At 36.2% G+C, this 15,460-nt stretch overlaps 1 protein-coding gene and 1 pseudogene across 1 annotated transcript; one reads left to right on the forward strand and one right to left on the reverse strand.

Annotated features, from left to right (window-relative positions):
* Nucleotides 1-2,961: 2,961 nt before the first annotated feature.
* Nucleotides 2,962-3,876, forward strand: LOC148696050 (auxin-responsive protein SAUR32 pseudogene; annotated as a pseudogene).
* A 2,612-nt stretch (nucleotides 3,877-6,488) lies between these two features.
* On the reverse strand, nucleotides 6,489-11,020 carry LOC137733956 (CDPK-related kinase 4). The gene is made up of 11 exons (XM_068473177.2): nucleotides 10,283-11,020; nucleotides 9,738-9,868; nucleotides 9,548-9,589; nucleotides 9,341-9,449; nucleotides 9,131-9,209; nucleotides 8,514-8,810; nucleotides 8,284-8,393; nucleotides 7,941-8,045; nucleotides 7,689-7,751; nucleotides 7,122-7,289; nucleotides 6,489-6,991 (listed from the first exon to the last, which is right to left on the reverse strand). The coding sequence occupies exons 1-11, from the start codon at nucleotides 10,814-10,816 to the stop codon at nucleotides 6,854-6,856; spliced, it is 1,776 nt and encodes a 591-aa protein (XP_068329278.2). The 5' UTR covers nucleotides 10,817-11,020; the 3' UTR covers nucleotides 6,489-6,853.
* Nucleotides 11,021-15,460: the final 4,440 nt, after the last annotated feature.

Raw genomic sequence — 15,460 nt, forward strand, 5'->3', positions numbered from 1 at the left:
ATTCTAGTTTACGAAAAGGGCAAATCGAACGAACACTCAAGAGACTCATAAAACCAGGAATAATGTTCTGGACCACCCACTTGAAAAACAAAACGTCGAAAGCCCAAATTGGTTGGCTGTTACAATCAAGGTGGATGGCACTAAATTATGAAAAATACACATGCGGAAAAGGAACTGAATAATGTTACTATTAAATTAAATTGATCATAAATTGCGATATGACAATTAAAATAAAGAAACTTTAACGAAAAACTCTCGGCACTGTTCACTTAAACGAAAAATCACATTTTTACACTAAAAAATCAAGCATGATACTATTCACTTTACCCTTTATTTTGTCCTTATAGTTAAAATTCAAAATTTTCAAACCTTTTTTATTAGTTTTTCTTTAAAATAATACGCTATTAATTTTGTATTTGTAAACTGACAAGCCAACTATTAGTTTAGCAATATTTTTCGTAATGTTATAAGATGTCAAAAGTTTGAGAATTCATCTACTCTATTGATCAAACTAAAAAAACGTAAACTAAGTCGTAAAATAGAATTACTGAACAAGGGGCATTATTTGTTGAATATTAAACTTGCCATATTTTTGAAGGGATTAGGATACGCTTTACTTCACGCTTGTGTGGAAAGTGGGAGAAGAAAAAGAAAAAGGAAAAGAAAGCACGCACACTCAATACTGTTGTTTCCTTTGATGCTCGACATAATCAGTAATCACCTCCCCTTCTGGTTGAGTCTTTTGACTTAATAAAATGGCTAAACCATTACTAAACGGTGATGGCTTGTTTAGAAGTATTGTTAAAATGAGAGAAAACGATTTTAAAGAAAATGTTATTGAGTTTCAAAAACACTTGAAATGCTTTATGTAAGAAATACCAGTAAAAGCACAAATTATGTGCTTATTCACAGAAGCGTTTTAAGTGTTTTTTAAGAATTTATTTGCATTTTTACCAAAATTTTGATCAAAGGGTTTCGGAATGGCCATCACAAAACTTGTGCATCAATCAACCGCAGGAGTTGGTTGATTAATGCTAAATTTTCTACTTTAGAGGGGCCAAATTATCAGGAGCACAGGCATCTTTGTGGGCAACCCTACACAATAGAAAATGCGCATGCTGACCTTTCTTAACAAGGATTTTGCAGTAATATCTGGCACAGAATCCGTTCCAAAACTGGGATCACTGGAGTTGGGCATGGCCTCATCTGGGGTAATACTAGGAGCACATAAAAAATCAAGGGCAGTTCGGGTAGTTTAGGAGAAATTTTGGAACCGACAACTAAACCACATCATACGTCCGACCCTTTTTCTTCACACAATAACGCACCCTTGCGATTTTGCCACGAACAATGAGAAAGACATTGTGACTCTATCTCAATTCGGTCATGTATCGATAGCTTAAAATATTAACAGTAACATTTCCGCGAAGAAGTTCTTCTCCTTCCCCGTTGCGAGATGCCGCACACAAATCGCTCGTAGATCTGCGGCCTTGGGGCCATTTAGTTTTGGTATGAGTTAAGGGGTACACAGCTAAGCAATTGTGGTTAATCTTGTTTTCTAGTAAAACAATAGGCAATTAACAGTATTTTATAAAGATAATTGAAATGATAATGATAAAATATTTAAACCTAAAAATTTAATTAAATTATGATGGTGACGTCCCTAATCGACAAAACTGGTCCAAACATGTCCATGGCATGTTACTGGACCGGCTTCATATGGTGTGACGCACATGTGACACCTCATCGTCGGTCGCACCTTCCAATCGTAAGGACCGCGCACAACTGCTGACGATGACCAGAAGCGTCTGCCACTCGTCGTCCACGTGGATTTGATAGCTAAGCTGCATCCCAAGATTTCAATCTCCCTTCTTTCCTCTATTTTTCCTTTTTATGAGAGGAGAATTCGTTTCCTTTATTTGTTGTGGAATCTCAAATGTGTGATTTGACCCACAGAAAAAAAATGAAAATCTGAAATGTTTGATTTTCTAGATGCGAATCCAAATTTGAGCGTAAAATGACTGGACACAATTTTATGCCGATGAGTATTTTTCTTTTCAAGTTCTTTCCCTTTCAGTCCTCTCATCTTATGTCTGACTTTCTACTTTTTATTTCTCTTTCTTTATAAATAAGCCAACACAAGTTAACATGGCTTGGTTGTGATGTTTAAATAGGAGGAAATCGGATGGGAGAAAAATTTAAAAATAAGAGAATCCTACTTCATTTTACAGTCAATCTAACCCCGTGCATACCAAAATATTTCATAATTTCTCCACATTTTAATTTCTTAAGCATTCCTCCTAAAACGTTATCAAATTCTCCCTTATAAAGATTATTTTTGTTAACATATTAATTTATATAACCTTATTTGTTTTGATTGGAGTAATTAATATATACCTTATAAAATCATCAAATGAGACGTCAAATTCAAAACATCAAATTTCAATTTGATGGCTAACCTTGCAATTTGACATATTGTCAAGATTTTCCTTTCACTCAATACGCGAAAATTTATTGCTTCATTTATTCTTTTTTAAAACAAAATTAATAATAGTTGGGTTGTTATTGGTTTAAAAATAATAAAATAATACTTAAAAATATGCTAGCATAAGGCAAGTGGAATGCTTTTGGAAATAGCAAAAATCAAATTTGAATACAGCTTCATATTTGACATCTCTTTGTTCATATCAGTTTAGCCTTCTTTTTCATGTCAACTTTGACATCTGGATTGGAGTAAATGATATGTTATTTGTTTTATTTGGAGATTGTCTAAGTTTTGGAAAGATAGAAACAAATTTGCAATTGCTATTTACATATTCCTTCCACATATACCGAATGCAAATTAGTAATTGCCATAAAATAAAACAAAAAAAGATAAAATTAAAAAAAAAAAGTCAAATAAATAGTAATTAGCAGGCGCGTTTTGTAAGGTTTTCCTATATAAGTCTATTAGTTGTAAGTTGTAACCCTCCAGGACTTCTCCAGCTTTTTCCTGATCTCTATCCTTTCCTTTGTGTATAAGGTAAGCAAGCCCTAGCTCCTACGGCAGCTACTATATAAACACCAAACCCTCCCTCTTCACTAACCCCTCACCTTCTCCATTTCCATCAATATTTATGTTGGTTATTGAATCCGATCATATATCATGAGCAATATTCCGAGATCGTTAACCGACTCCGCCCTAACCTTGTTCAATCTCACCATCTCCGCTTCCGATCCGTGGCCATTTTCTTTCCTCTTCTTATAGCCCTAATTCAACAGCTTCAAGTTTTCCCAGTGTTGTCTTGCTCTCTAGGGGTTTCCTGGTTTTTCGGGGTTTTCGAGTTTTTGATATTCTTGGATTCGAAAATATGGGGTTTATCGCCGCCGACAGGGACAGCAAGCACCACCACAACCACCTGAACTTCCACCTCCACCTCCACTTCCCCCACCTTCTCCATCACCACCACGACAAGAACAGCAAGGAGCTGAAAGACATCCCGAAAGGGTGTATGGCAGTGATGGTTGGCCAGGGGGAGGATCAGCAGAGGTTTGTGATTCCAGTGATCTACATCAACCACCCTCTCTTCATGCAGCTGCTGGAGGAGGCCGAGAAAGAGTACGGATTCGATCACAAAGGTCCGATCACTATTCCTTGCCACGTGGAGGAGTTTCGCACTGTTCAAGGCATGGTGGACAGGGAGACTTTGTTCCACAGTCATCATCACCCCCAGAACAACCATGCCTGGTGTTTTAGGGTTTGATTAATTGTTGAGTAGGAAGATTATTATGTGAATATAGGTATCTTAATTTCGGTTTATTGATTGTTTGCGAGGCCTTGGATTCTTTGGGACCTCATAATATTATTAATTAGTTATATATAATTTTTGTTCTTGATGATGTGTTTTGGATTATTGATAAAGATGAACCGAATATATAAAAGTAAGAAGGAAAGTTCCTGGTCGTTGGAGATAAGAAACTAAACAAACGTATAGGACACGGTCCTAAGCAAGGGTGGGTGCGAGCCTGTGGAGGCTTACCTCCTCACAGCCATCAGATTTTTTTTGTGTGTCGAATTTTATTTGGAACTTTACCCCACAACCTTGGATGTCATATCGTGCGTGACACATTGTCAAACAAGTGTTGGTGGTATTTTCTCCACTTGTAATTGAGAAACATTAAGTTTAACACTCGTAAATAACAAGTTTGATCCACTTATAACCGAGAAACATTAAGTTTAACACTCATAAATAACGAGTCTGATATCTAAACTTAAGTTAAGCTGCAAAACAGGTTAAACTTCTGCTACAAATTGTATGGTAAATTAACAATAATTCTATTGAGTGATTACATATTTTTCTCATTTATGGCCTATTGTTTCCTTGATTCCAGTTTAGAAGTCCCAACATTTTTTCTTCATAGGTTCAATTTAATTATTTTATATATTGTCGTCTTGTATTTATTTTTTCGACATCTTAAATAAATATCATACATTTCCATAAAAAAAAACCTAGAAAGAGTTAAGTGCACATAAACTATATGATTTTTTATAGACATAATCTTTGAGGGAATATCCAAAAAATAGATGATTGATTCAGATCGTTAAAATACAGTACGAAGTGAGCCTTCCAAAAACGTATGTGAAAAATTGTATTAAAAAAATTAGATCATTGACCCGCCATATATATAATATCAATATTGTCGTCCAAACATATTGGAACACACTTTCAAAGAGAAGTCCATTGGATGTTGACTTTCATCAAGAGGCCAGCCAGCCAGCAATGGACCAAGTACAACCCATCCCAGTAACACCAAACCTTTTTTTTGTTCGAAAACAAAAAGTAACACGAAACTTTGACAGTAAACAAATACAGAAATACAAGGAAGATTTTATGAATTTAAATTATATAAACAAATTAACGCCACTGAATTGATGAAAAATTAAGGGACCTTTAATTAATCATTTAATTTTCATGCCACTTTTTAACTCGCTTGATAACTATTTTCAATTCTTATCATTAAAAAAACAAATAAAAACTGAAACGGTTATCATAATGGCCGTGGCCGAACAATCCTCAGTTTCCAAAGTTTGGTAACATGGAGCTTGAAAATTGAAATTATAGTGCAAAGCAACCTTCTAAATTTATATTTGAATGTCTTTACAAAACTGTGTAACCTTACCTTCAAAGATATGAACACAAACAACCCACACAAATGTAAATACAAAAGCTTTCTTCGACTGCATTGCCTCTACCGTCGTAGCGATCACAACCGGTACAATATACGGATTATGTTTTACAAATGTCGATGCGTTTTCAAGGGTCTTGAACAGTTCTTTTGCATATATTCTCACAAATTATTGACGTAGATAGACCCATATCACTTCACTCGGACGGACAAGGTTCTAAAAGAATAGGAGACACTTTCAGTAGAAACTTTGAAGAAAAAATTATGTATCCGGGGTTACATTTATATATTGTCGTCTTGTATTTATTTTTTGAACATCTTAAATCAATATCGTACATTCCCATAAAAAAAAACCTAGAAAGAGTTAAGTGCACATAAACTATGTGCTATAGGTATTGAGAGGACGATGAGTCATACTCAATGAATACAGTATGTCAACTGAAAATTTGAATTAATTGAGTTTTATAATACAATGACGACCTGCTCAGCTAGTATTTAGATATAAAAAGTGTGAAGGCAACACGAATTAATATTTTGAAATCTTGATCCAATCATTTGATGTCGTCTGGCTTCTGCATTCCACCGGTTGCAACTGGCATGGATGTTGGCAGGTTGTAATTCAAGGCCTTCACATTTGGCTGCATAATATAATCACATTTTTATCATGTCCATTTGGGAGTTTACAAGTATGAACACTTCATACAACGGTTAAACGGTTTCAGATTACAATGATTTTTTTACAAACATAATCTTTGAGGGAATATCCAAAAAATAGACGATTGGTTCGGATCATTAAAATACAATACGAAATAAACCCTCCATAAACGTATGTGAAAAATTGTATTAAAAAAATTGGATCATTGACCCGCCATATATATAATATCAATATTGTCGTCCAAATATATTGGAACACACTGCCAAAGAGAAGTCTATTGGATGTTGACTTTCATCAAGAGGCCAGCAGCCAGCAACGGACCAAGTACAACTGTACAACCCGTCCCAGTAACACCGAACTTTATTTTTTTTGTTCGAAACCGAAAAGTAACACGAAACTTTGACCGTAGACAAATACAGAAATACAAGGAAGATTTTATGAATTTACATTATATAAACAAATTAATGCCACTGAATTGATGAAAAATTAAGGGACCTTTAATTACTCGTTTAATTTTCACGCCACTTTTCAATTTAACTTACTTGATAACTATTTTCAATTTTTAATATTAAAAAAATAAAAATAAAAACTGAAACGGTTATCATAACGGGCCGTCGGGCTGAACAATCCTCGGTTTCCAAAGTTTGGTAAACATGGAGCTTGAAAATTGAAATTATAGTGCAAAGCAACCTTCTAAATTTATATTTGAATGTCTTTACATAACTCTGTAACCTTACCTTCAAAGATATGAGCACAAACAACACACACAAATGTAAATACAAAAGCTTTCTTCGACTGCATTGCCTCTACCGTCGCAGCGATCACAACCGGTACAATATACGGATTATGTTTTACAAATGTCGATACGTTTTCAAGGGTCTTGGACAACTCTTTTGCATATATTCTCACAAATTATTGACATAGATAGACCCATATCGCTTCACTCGCCAAAGGGACGGACAAGGTTCTAAAAGAATCAGAGACACTTTCGGTAGAAACTTTGAAGAAAAAATTATGTATCCGGGGTTACATTTATCGATGTCTGGTATTGGAACTACGTACTGTCACACCATGCAAAAATTTGGTGTATCCAAGGAAGGAAAGTTTTCGGTCTGAAGTTCGGATCCAGTCATTGAGTAATTGATAAGATGTAGGGAGCAGATTCATTTCCTGCATAACGTTTTTGTTTTTCTTGAGTTTGCTGATATTCAATTGATGGAAAGATGCAGATACTTGTTCGATATGATATATTGAAAGTAACATGTACACAAGCAATTGTACGAAAGACTGATGTGCATACCTGTGCCAACTCCTCAACAGTGATGACCCGGTTTCCTTCGTTTTCGAAATACTCAAACGCCGTACTTGCAATGTTCTCCCATCCTTCATGAGCTTCTAGCTGATATGTACTTATTGCAGCGACGCAGAATTCTTCGAAGTCCAATTTCTTGTGTGAGAGTGGTTCCATCTTGAATAAAAAACTACAATATGAGTATACGCCTCGTGCAAAAGCCGCAGTTCAAGAAATATAAAAAAATGTATTGGAAAATTGGCTTCATTTATCAATTCTATCGATTCTACGATTCCAGGCTGTGTGTGTCAACGGAAAAGACAAGCCAGCAATGAAAAAGTCAGAAAAGAAAACAAACTCAAGACAAAACTTCTAGAGTCCTCCAATATTAAGAAAAAACAGTGCGTTCTCTTTATTTGTTTCATTAAATACAACCATCGCAGAAACAGACCGCTATTCCGCCTTACATATCTCAGAATATCCAACAGTTTGCAGTTTTATATCATGTAAAACAAAAGTTAGCAAACAAATTTAGGATCATTCCACCGTTGAAATCAAAGAAAGAAGATCTCTCACCAAATTTATAAAGTCATGAACCCTCGACTCCTTCATGGCATCAGTTGCATTTCTCATGAGGGCCTGCAATATTCTTCATGATAAGTTCATGAAAAACAGTGAAGATACACAAATTTGGAACGTCTAACTATAGTACTTACTAGAGATATCAAAGAGCCATATCATACCATGAACATAGATAATACGGGTCCAAAATGGGCTCTAAAATGTAACAAAAGAAATATTGTTAAAGCAAAAAGAACTCTGACTAACCGTTCTGAAATTATTAAGGGACACGTATCCTTGTTTTGGATCCAAGAGCCTAAATTGAGCCCTAAGGTAGAAGAGCTCGTCTTCTGTTATAGCTTTGGAGAGGGCCTGTGAATAATGAAATATATTACAAATTTGATGCCTTCTAACATGAAAATTGTGGGTTTGTCTGTGTGTGTGTGTGAGAGTGAAAGATTGGATTGCCCCAACGTATGCCATTCATGCCTCACAGCACCCAGCTTGTTATCTTTGATTTTAAGTTGTTTCTTCATCTTTTCACTTCTTTTTTTTTCATTTCACATTTTCAGGGATTGGGAGGGCATGGTTTCTTGTGAGTGTCTGTTACCTTTAGTGCTGCACGCTTCAAAGGTGAGGACCGAACATACGACTTAATCAACTTGTAGATTAAAATATCTAAAGGCACATCACGGTTTTCATCTCGTACCCATGGGTGAGCTGTGAACACAAGAAACAGGTATCAGCATATCAACAAGAAATACCTGTACATGACACTAGCATGGAAATTTAGTGCAAAATCATATTCTGGACTGTATGACATATTTAGAACCAACTTACTTAAAGCTTGGGCAGCAGTCATTCTTTTTCTGTGGTCCTTGTTCAGAAGCCTTTTGAGAAAATCTGTGGCTTCCGAGGACACTGAAGGCCAAGGTGAATCATCAAAGTTAGGATCAGCTCTTAGCACTGAACGAAAGATTCCAGATTCAGTTCGTGCCCAGAAAGGTCTACTTCCACATAGCAATATATATGTTATGACACCAATGCTCCACATATCTGCTTCGAGACTGTAAGATCTATGTAACACCTCAGGTGCAACATAGTATGCACTTCCAACAATATCATTAAGGCGTTGATCTGCACATGTGGAACTAAATGTGCTGTGAAAACAATGTAATCTTCAGATAACTAAAGTTCTCATAATTAGACTGAATTCTAGGAAGGGAAGTTTGATTTCTCACACGAATATGCCAACATATCAGGAGAAAAAAACCATTTGAAAAAGGTTAAAGAAAATATTTCCAATGAAACAAATAGTTATTGACGAAACAGGTTGGCAACACAGTAAAAAATAATAATCATATAGGTATCAACTTCGTGACAAGAAACAATTTGCAGCTGCACATCATAGATTGAAGCCAAAGTATAGTGTGTGGAAACTGGAAAGTGACCATTACCGGGCCTAGTAAAGTCAGAGAGACCAAAATCAATAACCTTCAATGGAGCATCCTCATCTCTTGTTTTGAAAAGAAAATTCTGCCAAGCATTCATAATTAACAGAGTCATTAGTTACTGGTTGGGATATGAACGTGAAGAATTGAAACACAACTACATGTGAACATCCACAATTATTCTAACTGTTAGTTCAAACTTTCCGAATATAGTACCTCTGGTTTTAGATCACGGTGTACAACACCTTGGAGATGACAGAAGGAAACAACACTTAAAATTTGCACAACAATAGTTTTAGCGTCCTCTTCTGTGTATCTTCCACCCCTGCCACAATGTAGTGATTAAGAATAAATCCTTAACTCGTAAAATCCGATAGTGCAAATTACAAGTACAATACAAGAAAATAAAGCAGTTCATTCTACCTCGACAAAATCCTATCCAGTAGTTCTCCACCTTCACACAACCTGTAAGGTCAGCAAGATGAGAAAACTTCAAAACAGGCTTATCAGCCAAAATATTGATACACACACACACACACACAATGTTGAACCATGATTCCAAGTTTTTATGAATAACATGACTGTAGATTAATGACAGGAAAAAAGTTCATACTCCATGACAATGTAGACATTATGGGCATCCTCAAACGCATCGTAAAATCTAACCAGATTCTTATGTCCAGCTAATGCTTTCAGTATTTTCACCTCTCTACGAACATCTTCAATAGCTATTGCGGTTGTCATCTGCAAAAAGATCCCTCGTTTAATTACCAATATAACTTCAATTCAAATTTATATGCAGCAACTCAAGGACTGTACTGATGAGCAGTAAGGGTAATGACTAATGAATTCAAAGACAGAGATCAACAGGTGAAAAGTTTTTCAGATTCGACTTGTTGCAGGGCATGCATAATTCACATAACCATTGCTTAATCCAGTGATCAGACTGTTCCCCAACTAATAAAATTTTATCAATTTCAAGCAAAAGTAAAAAAAAAGCTGATTACTTGAAATACTGATTGCTTCAACACAAATGGATGCAATTTGCCTTTAAATTCATCCAAATTTACTTAAAATACACAAAGAAACAAGCTTTATATACCAAACAAGTAAGTGCCAATTCAACTAAATTATTAAAACAAACAAATAAATCATCACCTTCGCTTTGGCTATGATCTTGACGGCGACCGGCTGTCCTTTGAGCTCTCCCTTTTTGCCCTTGGCCCAGCAAGTATGACCAAAATGGCCTCGACCCACCATTTTACCCAGCTCAAACTTTGCCCCAATGTTCTTCCCATACCCAAAGCTCTTGTCCAGTGCTCTCTCTCCTCCCTCGCCTTCCTCGCCGCCCTGATGCTCCTCCGGTATCGGCCCGTCCTTTGGCTTCGCCTCACGCCCCTGCCGCCGACGAAGTGCCTCCATGATCGGCTTCGCCGGCGACGGCGGAGGCAGAGGCCACCGAAACTTCCTACCCGGTGTCCTGGCCGGCGACGGTGCAATTCCAGCTGGAAGCGGACTGGGGCACGGACTCGCGGAGAAAGAGTTGGCCGGAGTGTGCTTGCCGGAGTGATCATCGCCGGGTCTCGGGCTGGGCGGCACCGGCGCGACTGGCGAGTGTTTTGACTGATGGGCGGCGGTGGGCTCGTTGTCGGCCCCGGAAACGGCGACGTTCTTGCTGCAGCAAAGTCCCATCGTTGAATTGTTAGGGTTTTTGGCGGGGCGGGAGTCAAAGTAAGTGCATCGGACGGTGGAGAAAATCTAACGACTTACTAAACAGGCGGGAGAGCGGAGGAGGAGGAAGGAGAGAAATGTGAACAGAAGAAAAAAGAGAGAAATGTGAATAATTAAAATGTTGGTGGTATTTATTTGGTTTAAGTTTGAAAGTTGGGGAGTTATATGTTAACCTGACAGCTGAGGATGAGACTTTTATGTCAAACGTTTAATTCCTGGCCGTTGATTCCAATCATGTGTTATTTCTTGTGGGTCTCATCAACCATATGAGTTGGGAAAAAGATTCTCGCCATATCCTTTTTTATTGGGATCCTATAAATTTTGTGATCTCATTCGTTTATTATATATCGTACGGTCAGTTTTCATTAGGTACTATTAATATTTAATTTTAAATTTTAAATTTTGAAATAATTTCTGACCGTACAATGTACGATGAATGGATGAGATCACAGGATCCTAGGAAAATGATTCGGTGATGATCCTTTTCCTATGAGTTGCATTTTAATTTTTTTTATACTTTTTTAAGAAATGATGAGTTATTCTACCGCGTACGTATTCCACATGGCATGTTCTGGATTTAATTTATGATGCTGATGAATCACACGATGATTGCCAGAAAAAGGATTAAATGTTTCTGTAAGTCTTCTCTACTCTGGAGTGTCAACTCTCATAACAAAATCATCAGCTAATCCTTTTTCTAAAAGAGATAAAAAGATAAGTAATTCTACGGTAAAAATTTTCATTCGTCTAATTATGAGCAAAAGGATTTGAACTTACTATGAAGAAGCTCACAGGTATAAGCCAAGTTGTCCGCCATTTTCATTTCTTCTTTAATCTTAATCACATGTTTACTTATTTAAAATAAAGATGTCAAGGATTAGAGATGGTAAAGATTGCGAATTTAATGTTCTCTCTAATTAATATGTGGCACCACTATTTTTAAACAATATTTTATACACATTGTTATGGGATCCACACCGTAATGTATTTTAATAATCGAACCATCTATCTTTTAAAATATCATTTATAGATTATCCTTACAAAAAATTAGACAAATTAAAAACTATTAAGACATTTATTTGTAGTGAAAAAATTGCGCGTACATGATTATACAAAGAACCACAACCTCTTAATCGAAGAGACATATGGTTTTGGACTTGGATAATTTTTTGCAAGGATGATCTATCAATGACGTTCTAAAAGATGGACAATTCGGATCGTTAATATACCTGACGAAGTGAGCTCCTAAAAACATGTGTCAATTCAATGTACACCCAAAAAAAAAAAAAATTGTATAAAAAAAGTAATGTTACGGATCTGCTCTATATGTATATATATAAGACCTAAATTTTCGAATTTGATTTCCTTCTTCTTTATTCTTGCTCTTATAAAATAAATAAAAACCATAGATTACCAGAATTATGCAATTCGTTGTAAAATATCTAATTCGCATATCTACTTCATAGAAAAATCCAACCCTCTTGTGCTAAATAATGTACAAAACTAGTATGGTTCTATTTAAAATGACCAAGACGATGCTGATATGTGAGTCGAGATCTCGTATTTCTATCTTATCCAACATCTCGAATCCACATTACTCGTATAATATATTTTACCGCAAACAAGATAACATACTCTAACTCCACACTCGTGTCATATACACAAACATATACTCAAACAAAGCCAGCCCTATTATTATTATTTTTTTAAAGGAGAACAACTGGTGGAAAGTCACGGTTATCCATATATTTCGGGGGTCGGAAAGACTTACAAAAACATTTCAGCCTCCTCCTGACTACAAGTCTGGCTTCCACACCAGAAGCAGCTTTCGAATCCAAAACCTCCAATTTTTTGCTTTAAAGAAGTCTTATAATCCATTATTTACCACTGGATCACCAGCTACAGCTAGGGGTTCATCCTTATTATTTAAATACAACCATGACGACAGCGTCTAAGATTATAAACTATGATATTATAATTGGATTAACCGACTTAATCAAACTGTTCCAAATACAAAAATATTCTAATCTTTGGATCGGAGGACGACGACCGACTTTGCTCTTCATCTTCGAGATCGTCACCTTTGTAATTTGTAGACTTTTTTTCTTTGAATACAACGTTATTTGGTTTTGTTTACATGTGGATGTGTGGCAAAGTTTCCTTTTCTTCAAAAGGGAGATAATTTGTGGTAAGTTACTGTTATCCATCTATTCTAATGGTTGAAAAAACTTACAGAGACATTTTAGCCTTCATCGGCCCATAAGTCTAGCTTCCACACCAGCAACAGGTTTCGAACTTGAGACCTCTGATTTTTTGTTTTAAGGAAGCATCATAATTCGTCTTTTACTACTGGACAACCATCTTGTTAAGTGTTGCAAAGTTTTTTCATTTCGTTTGTAATTGTGGGTCTTCTAGTTGACAATTACAAACTCATAAGACTTAAGAGGGGGAGAAACTTAGATGTGTTTATATCGTATCTCACATACCAAAATGACAGTCTCTTAGGTTTGAGATAATTATTAACCGGATGAGTATTGCACTTCTTAAATACATGGCAAACGTTTATTTGACAACGACGCGACTGAGATTAAAACTTTATTGGATAAGAGGATCTCTCCTCAAGTCTTTCACAAGCTATAATTTGAGTAGCTCAAATTATATCATATAATATATTTGAGATACCATCATTTTAACATTATAGTCGCTTGTAAATTCTTCAACGGCATATGCTATGTAAATGTATTATTTGGTGCCTATACATGTTTTCTTATTTTTTACAACAATAACAGTTATAAGGGTTGCCACATGGGTACAATCTCAAGCGACCAAATATTTGGTCGGGAGGTAGTTCGTACAAACAAGAAATGATGATAATCCCCTAATTGGCTTCCACAAGCACGCGCACTAGAACAAACACCTTAGTACAAATCTGCCACAAAGACGGCAGAAGCAACAGACTCATCACAAAGCACACTAATGTCACCACCACACAAGCGAAGCTACATTAAACCATAGTTAACAAGCGAGGTCACATCAAACCCATTGTAAACACGCAAGGTCATGTCAAAACTACTGCACACACGCAATGCTACATCACTCGTTAAGCGATACATTATCCGCTAAATACAGTACAAACAAATCAACATTGAATTGCACTAATTCGAAAAACAAAATCCTCCGGTTGACTTGTATCCAACGATTAGCCCATCAAAACCTACAACTTTAGCGCTTCAAGCGGAGATCTGGCGGCTACACGCAATATAGTCGCATTCCCATGTAATGGGGGAACTGGATTTGAAAGGTAGCAACCAATCAAGGATTAGGTGACCAAATCAAAGTCCCCAACTTGTAGTTGGAAGTTGGAAGAAGTATCTTCCTTTACAAAACAAAGTTGGAAATATTCTCACCACTTTGACTTCTCTCTAGGTAGACGTTCTAATGTACTAATTTTATGATATGTTTACTTTATATTTACATATGTCACGTATTATGTTAAATTTTAGAGATACTTTGTAAATTCTTTTATATGTGCTTGTAAAAATATTCATACGTTAGTAAATGCAAGATATGTTTAGGATCAAAATAATTATAATTCTCAGTTCATGTAAGTAAACAGATCATCGGAGAGAATAATTCAACAATGATATAAGTTGTAGGAGTATCGACTTTTAGCTAAAAATCTTTTGTTAGCCACAACGGGATGGTCTAGTGTTTGGGGCAAATTCCAAGTCCATATTTCATACAGTTCATCCTTGAGTTCGATTCCTGGTATCGATGAACGACGATGGACTATGAGAGGTTTAAGTACCTCAGTGGGTTTTTTCAACCTCCAAAAAAGTGATATGCCGTGAGTTGGCCACCAGCTGATAGTAGATGACATGTTCTCTTAGATTTGTTGCAAGAGATTAGTTCCTTAATCGGTTAACATCATTTACGTTTACACTCGACTCGGTATCCCATACTTGATGTCTGTTAGAAAGTAAGTGGCAGTAGATGACATGTTTTCCTCTCATGACCTTCAATGCCAACGGGCCACCAAATTATTTAGTACAAAGCAGAGGGAGGAGATGTTGCATTCATTGGTAAGGACTTGAGAAGTTCAGTTCGATTGCTGGCATTCGAAAGTGTTCATTGAATTCAGAATAACAATGTTCAACGTTGTTGGGCAGTGGGAGGAGGGTGATGAGTCACCAACTCAACGGGCTTGGATTTCTTATGTTATTACCTTCAGCCCAAAGCCCATCTCAGTTTAATTTTGGGCCAACTTAAACTCCATCCAGCATTGCCTGCCACGATTTAAAGACCGGCCATTGGGGCTTTTGACTAGGATCGGAAAACTTCTAATCCAATTGTATGCCCTTAGATTTTAAAAGTTTTTGTAGGTTAAATAGTTAGTCGTTAAGGAATACTGAAATTAGTATAAAAAAAAAGGAAGAGAGGAATCGGTAGAGGTTAAGTTCGCACTAAAGTTTACAAACGTTATTGTTTTCTGCTACTGTATAAAGCGTCATTTGCAAGTAAGAATTTCAATCTTCTTTTTATTTTTGTTGTTTTTAACCATACCCTCAGTCTTGTTATTCTATTATCATATTAAATAATTTATTT

Source organism: Pyrus communis, chromosome 7, assembly GCF_041283825.1.
Source record: "Pyrus communis isolate YQ-2024b chromosome 7, ASM4128382v1, whole genome shotgun sequence".
In the NCBI taxonomy this organism is placed as follows: domain Eukaryota; kingdom Viridiplantae; phylum Streptophyta; class Magnoliopsida; order Rosales; family Rosaceae; genus Pyrus; species Pyrus communis.

Bases quoted from the DNA above. Each gene is read 5' to 3' on its own strand.
- LOC137733956 (XM_068473177.2), bottom strand. From the start codon at position 10,816: ATGGGACTTTGCTGCAGCAAGAACGTCGCCGTTTCCGGGGCCGACAAC. The intron at 8,046-8,283 runs GTAACAGACACT...CATTATTCACAG, and splicing joins TGAAGCGTGCAGCACTAAAG to GCCCTCTCCAAAGCTATAAC. The intron at 7,752-7,940 runs GTTAGTCAGAGT...AGAATATTGCAG, and splicing joins CCCTTAATAATTTCAGAACG to GCCCTCATGAGAAATGCAAC.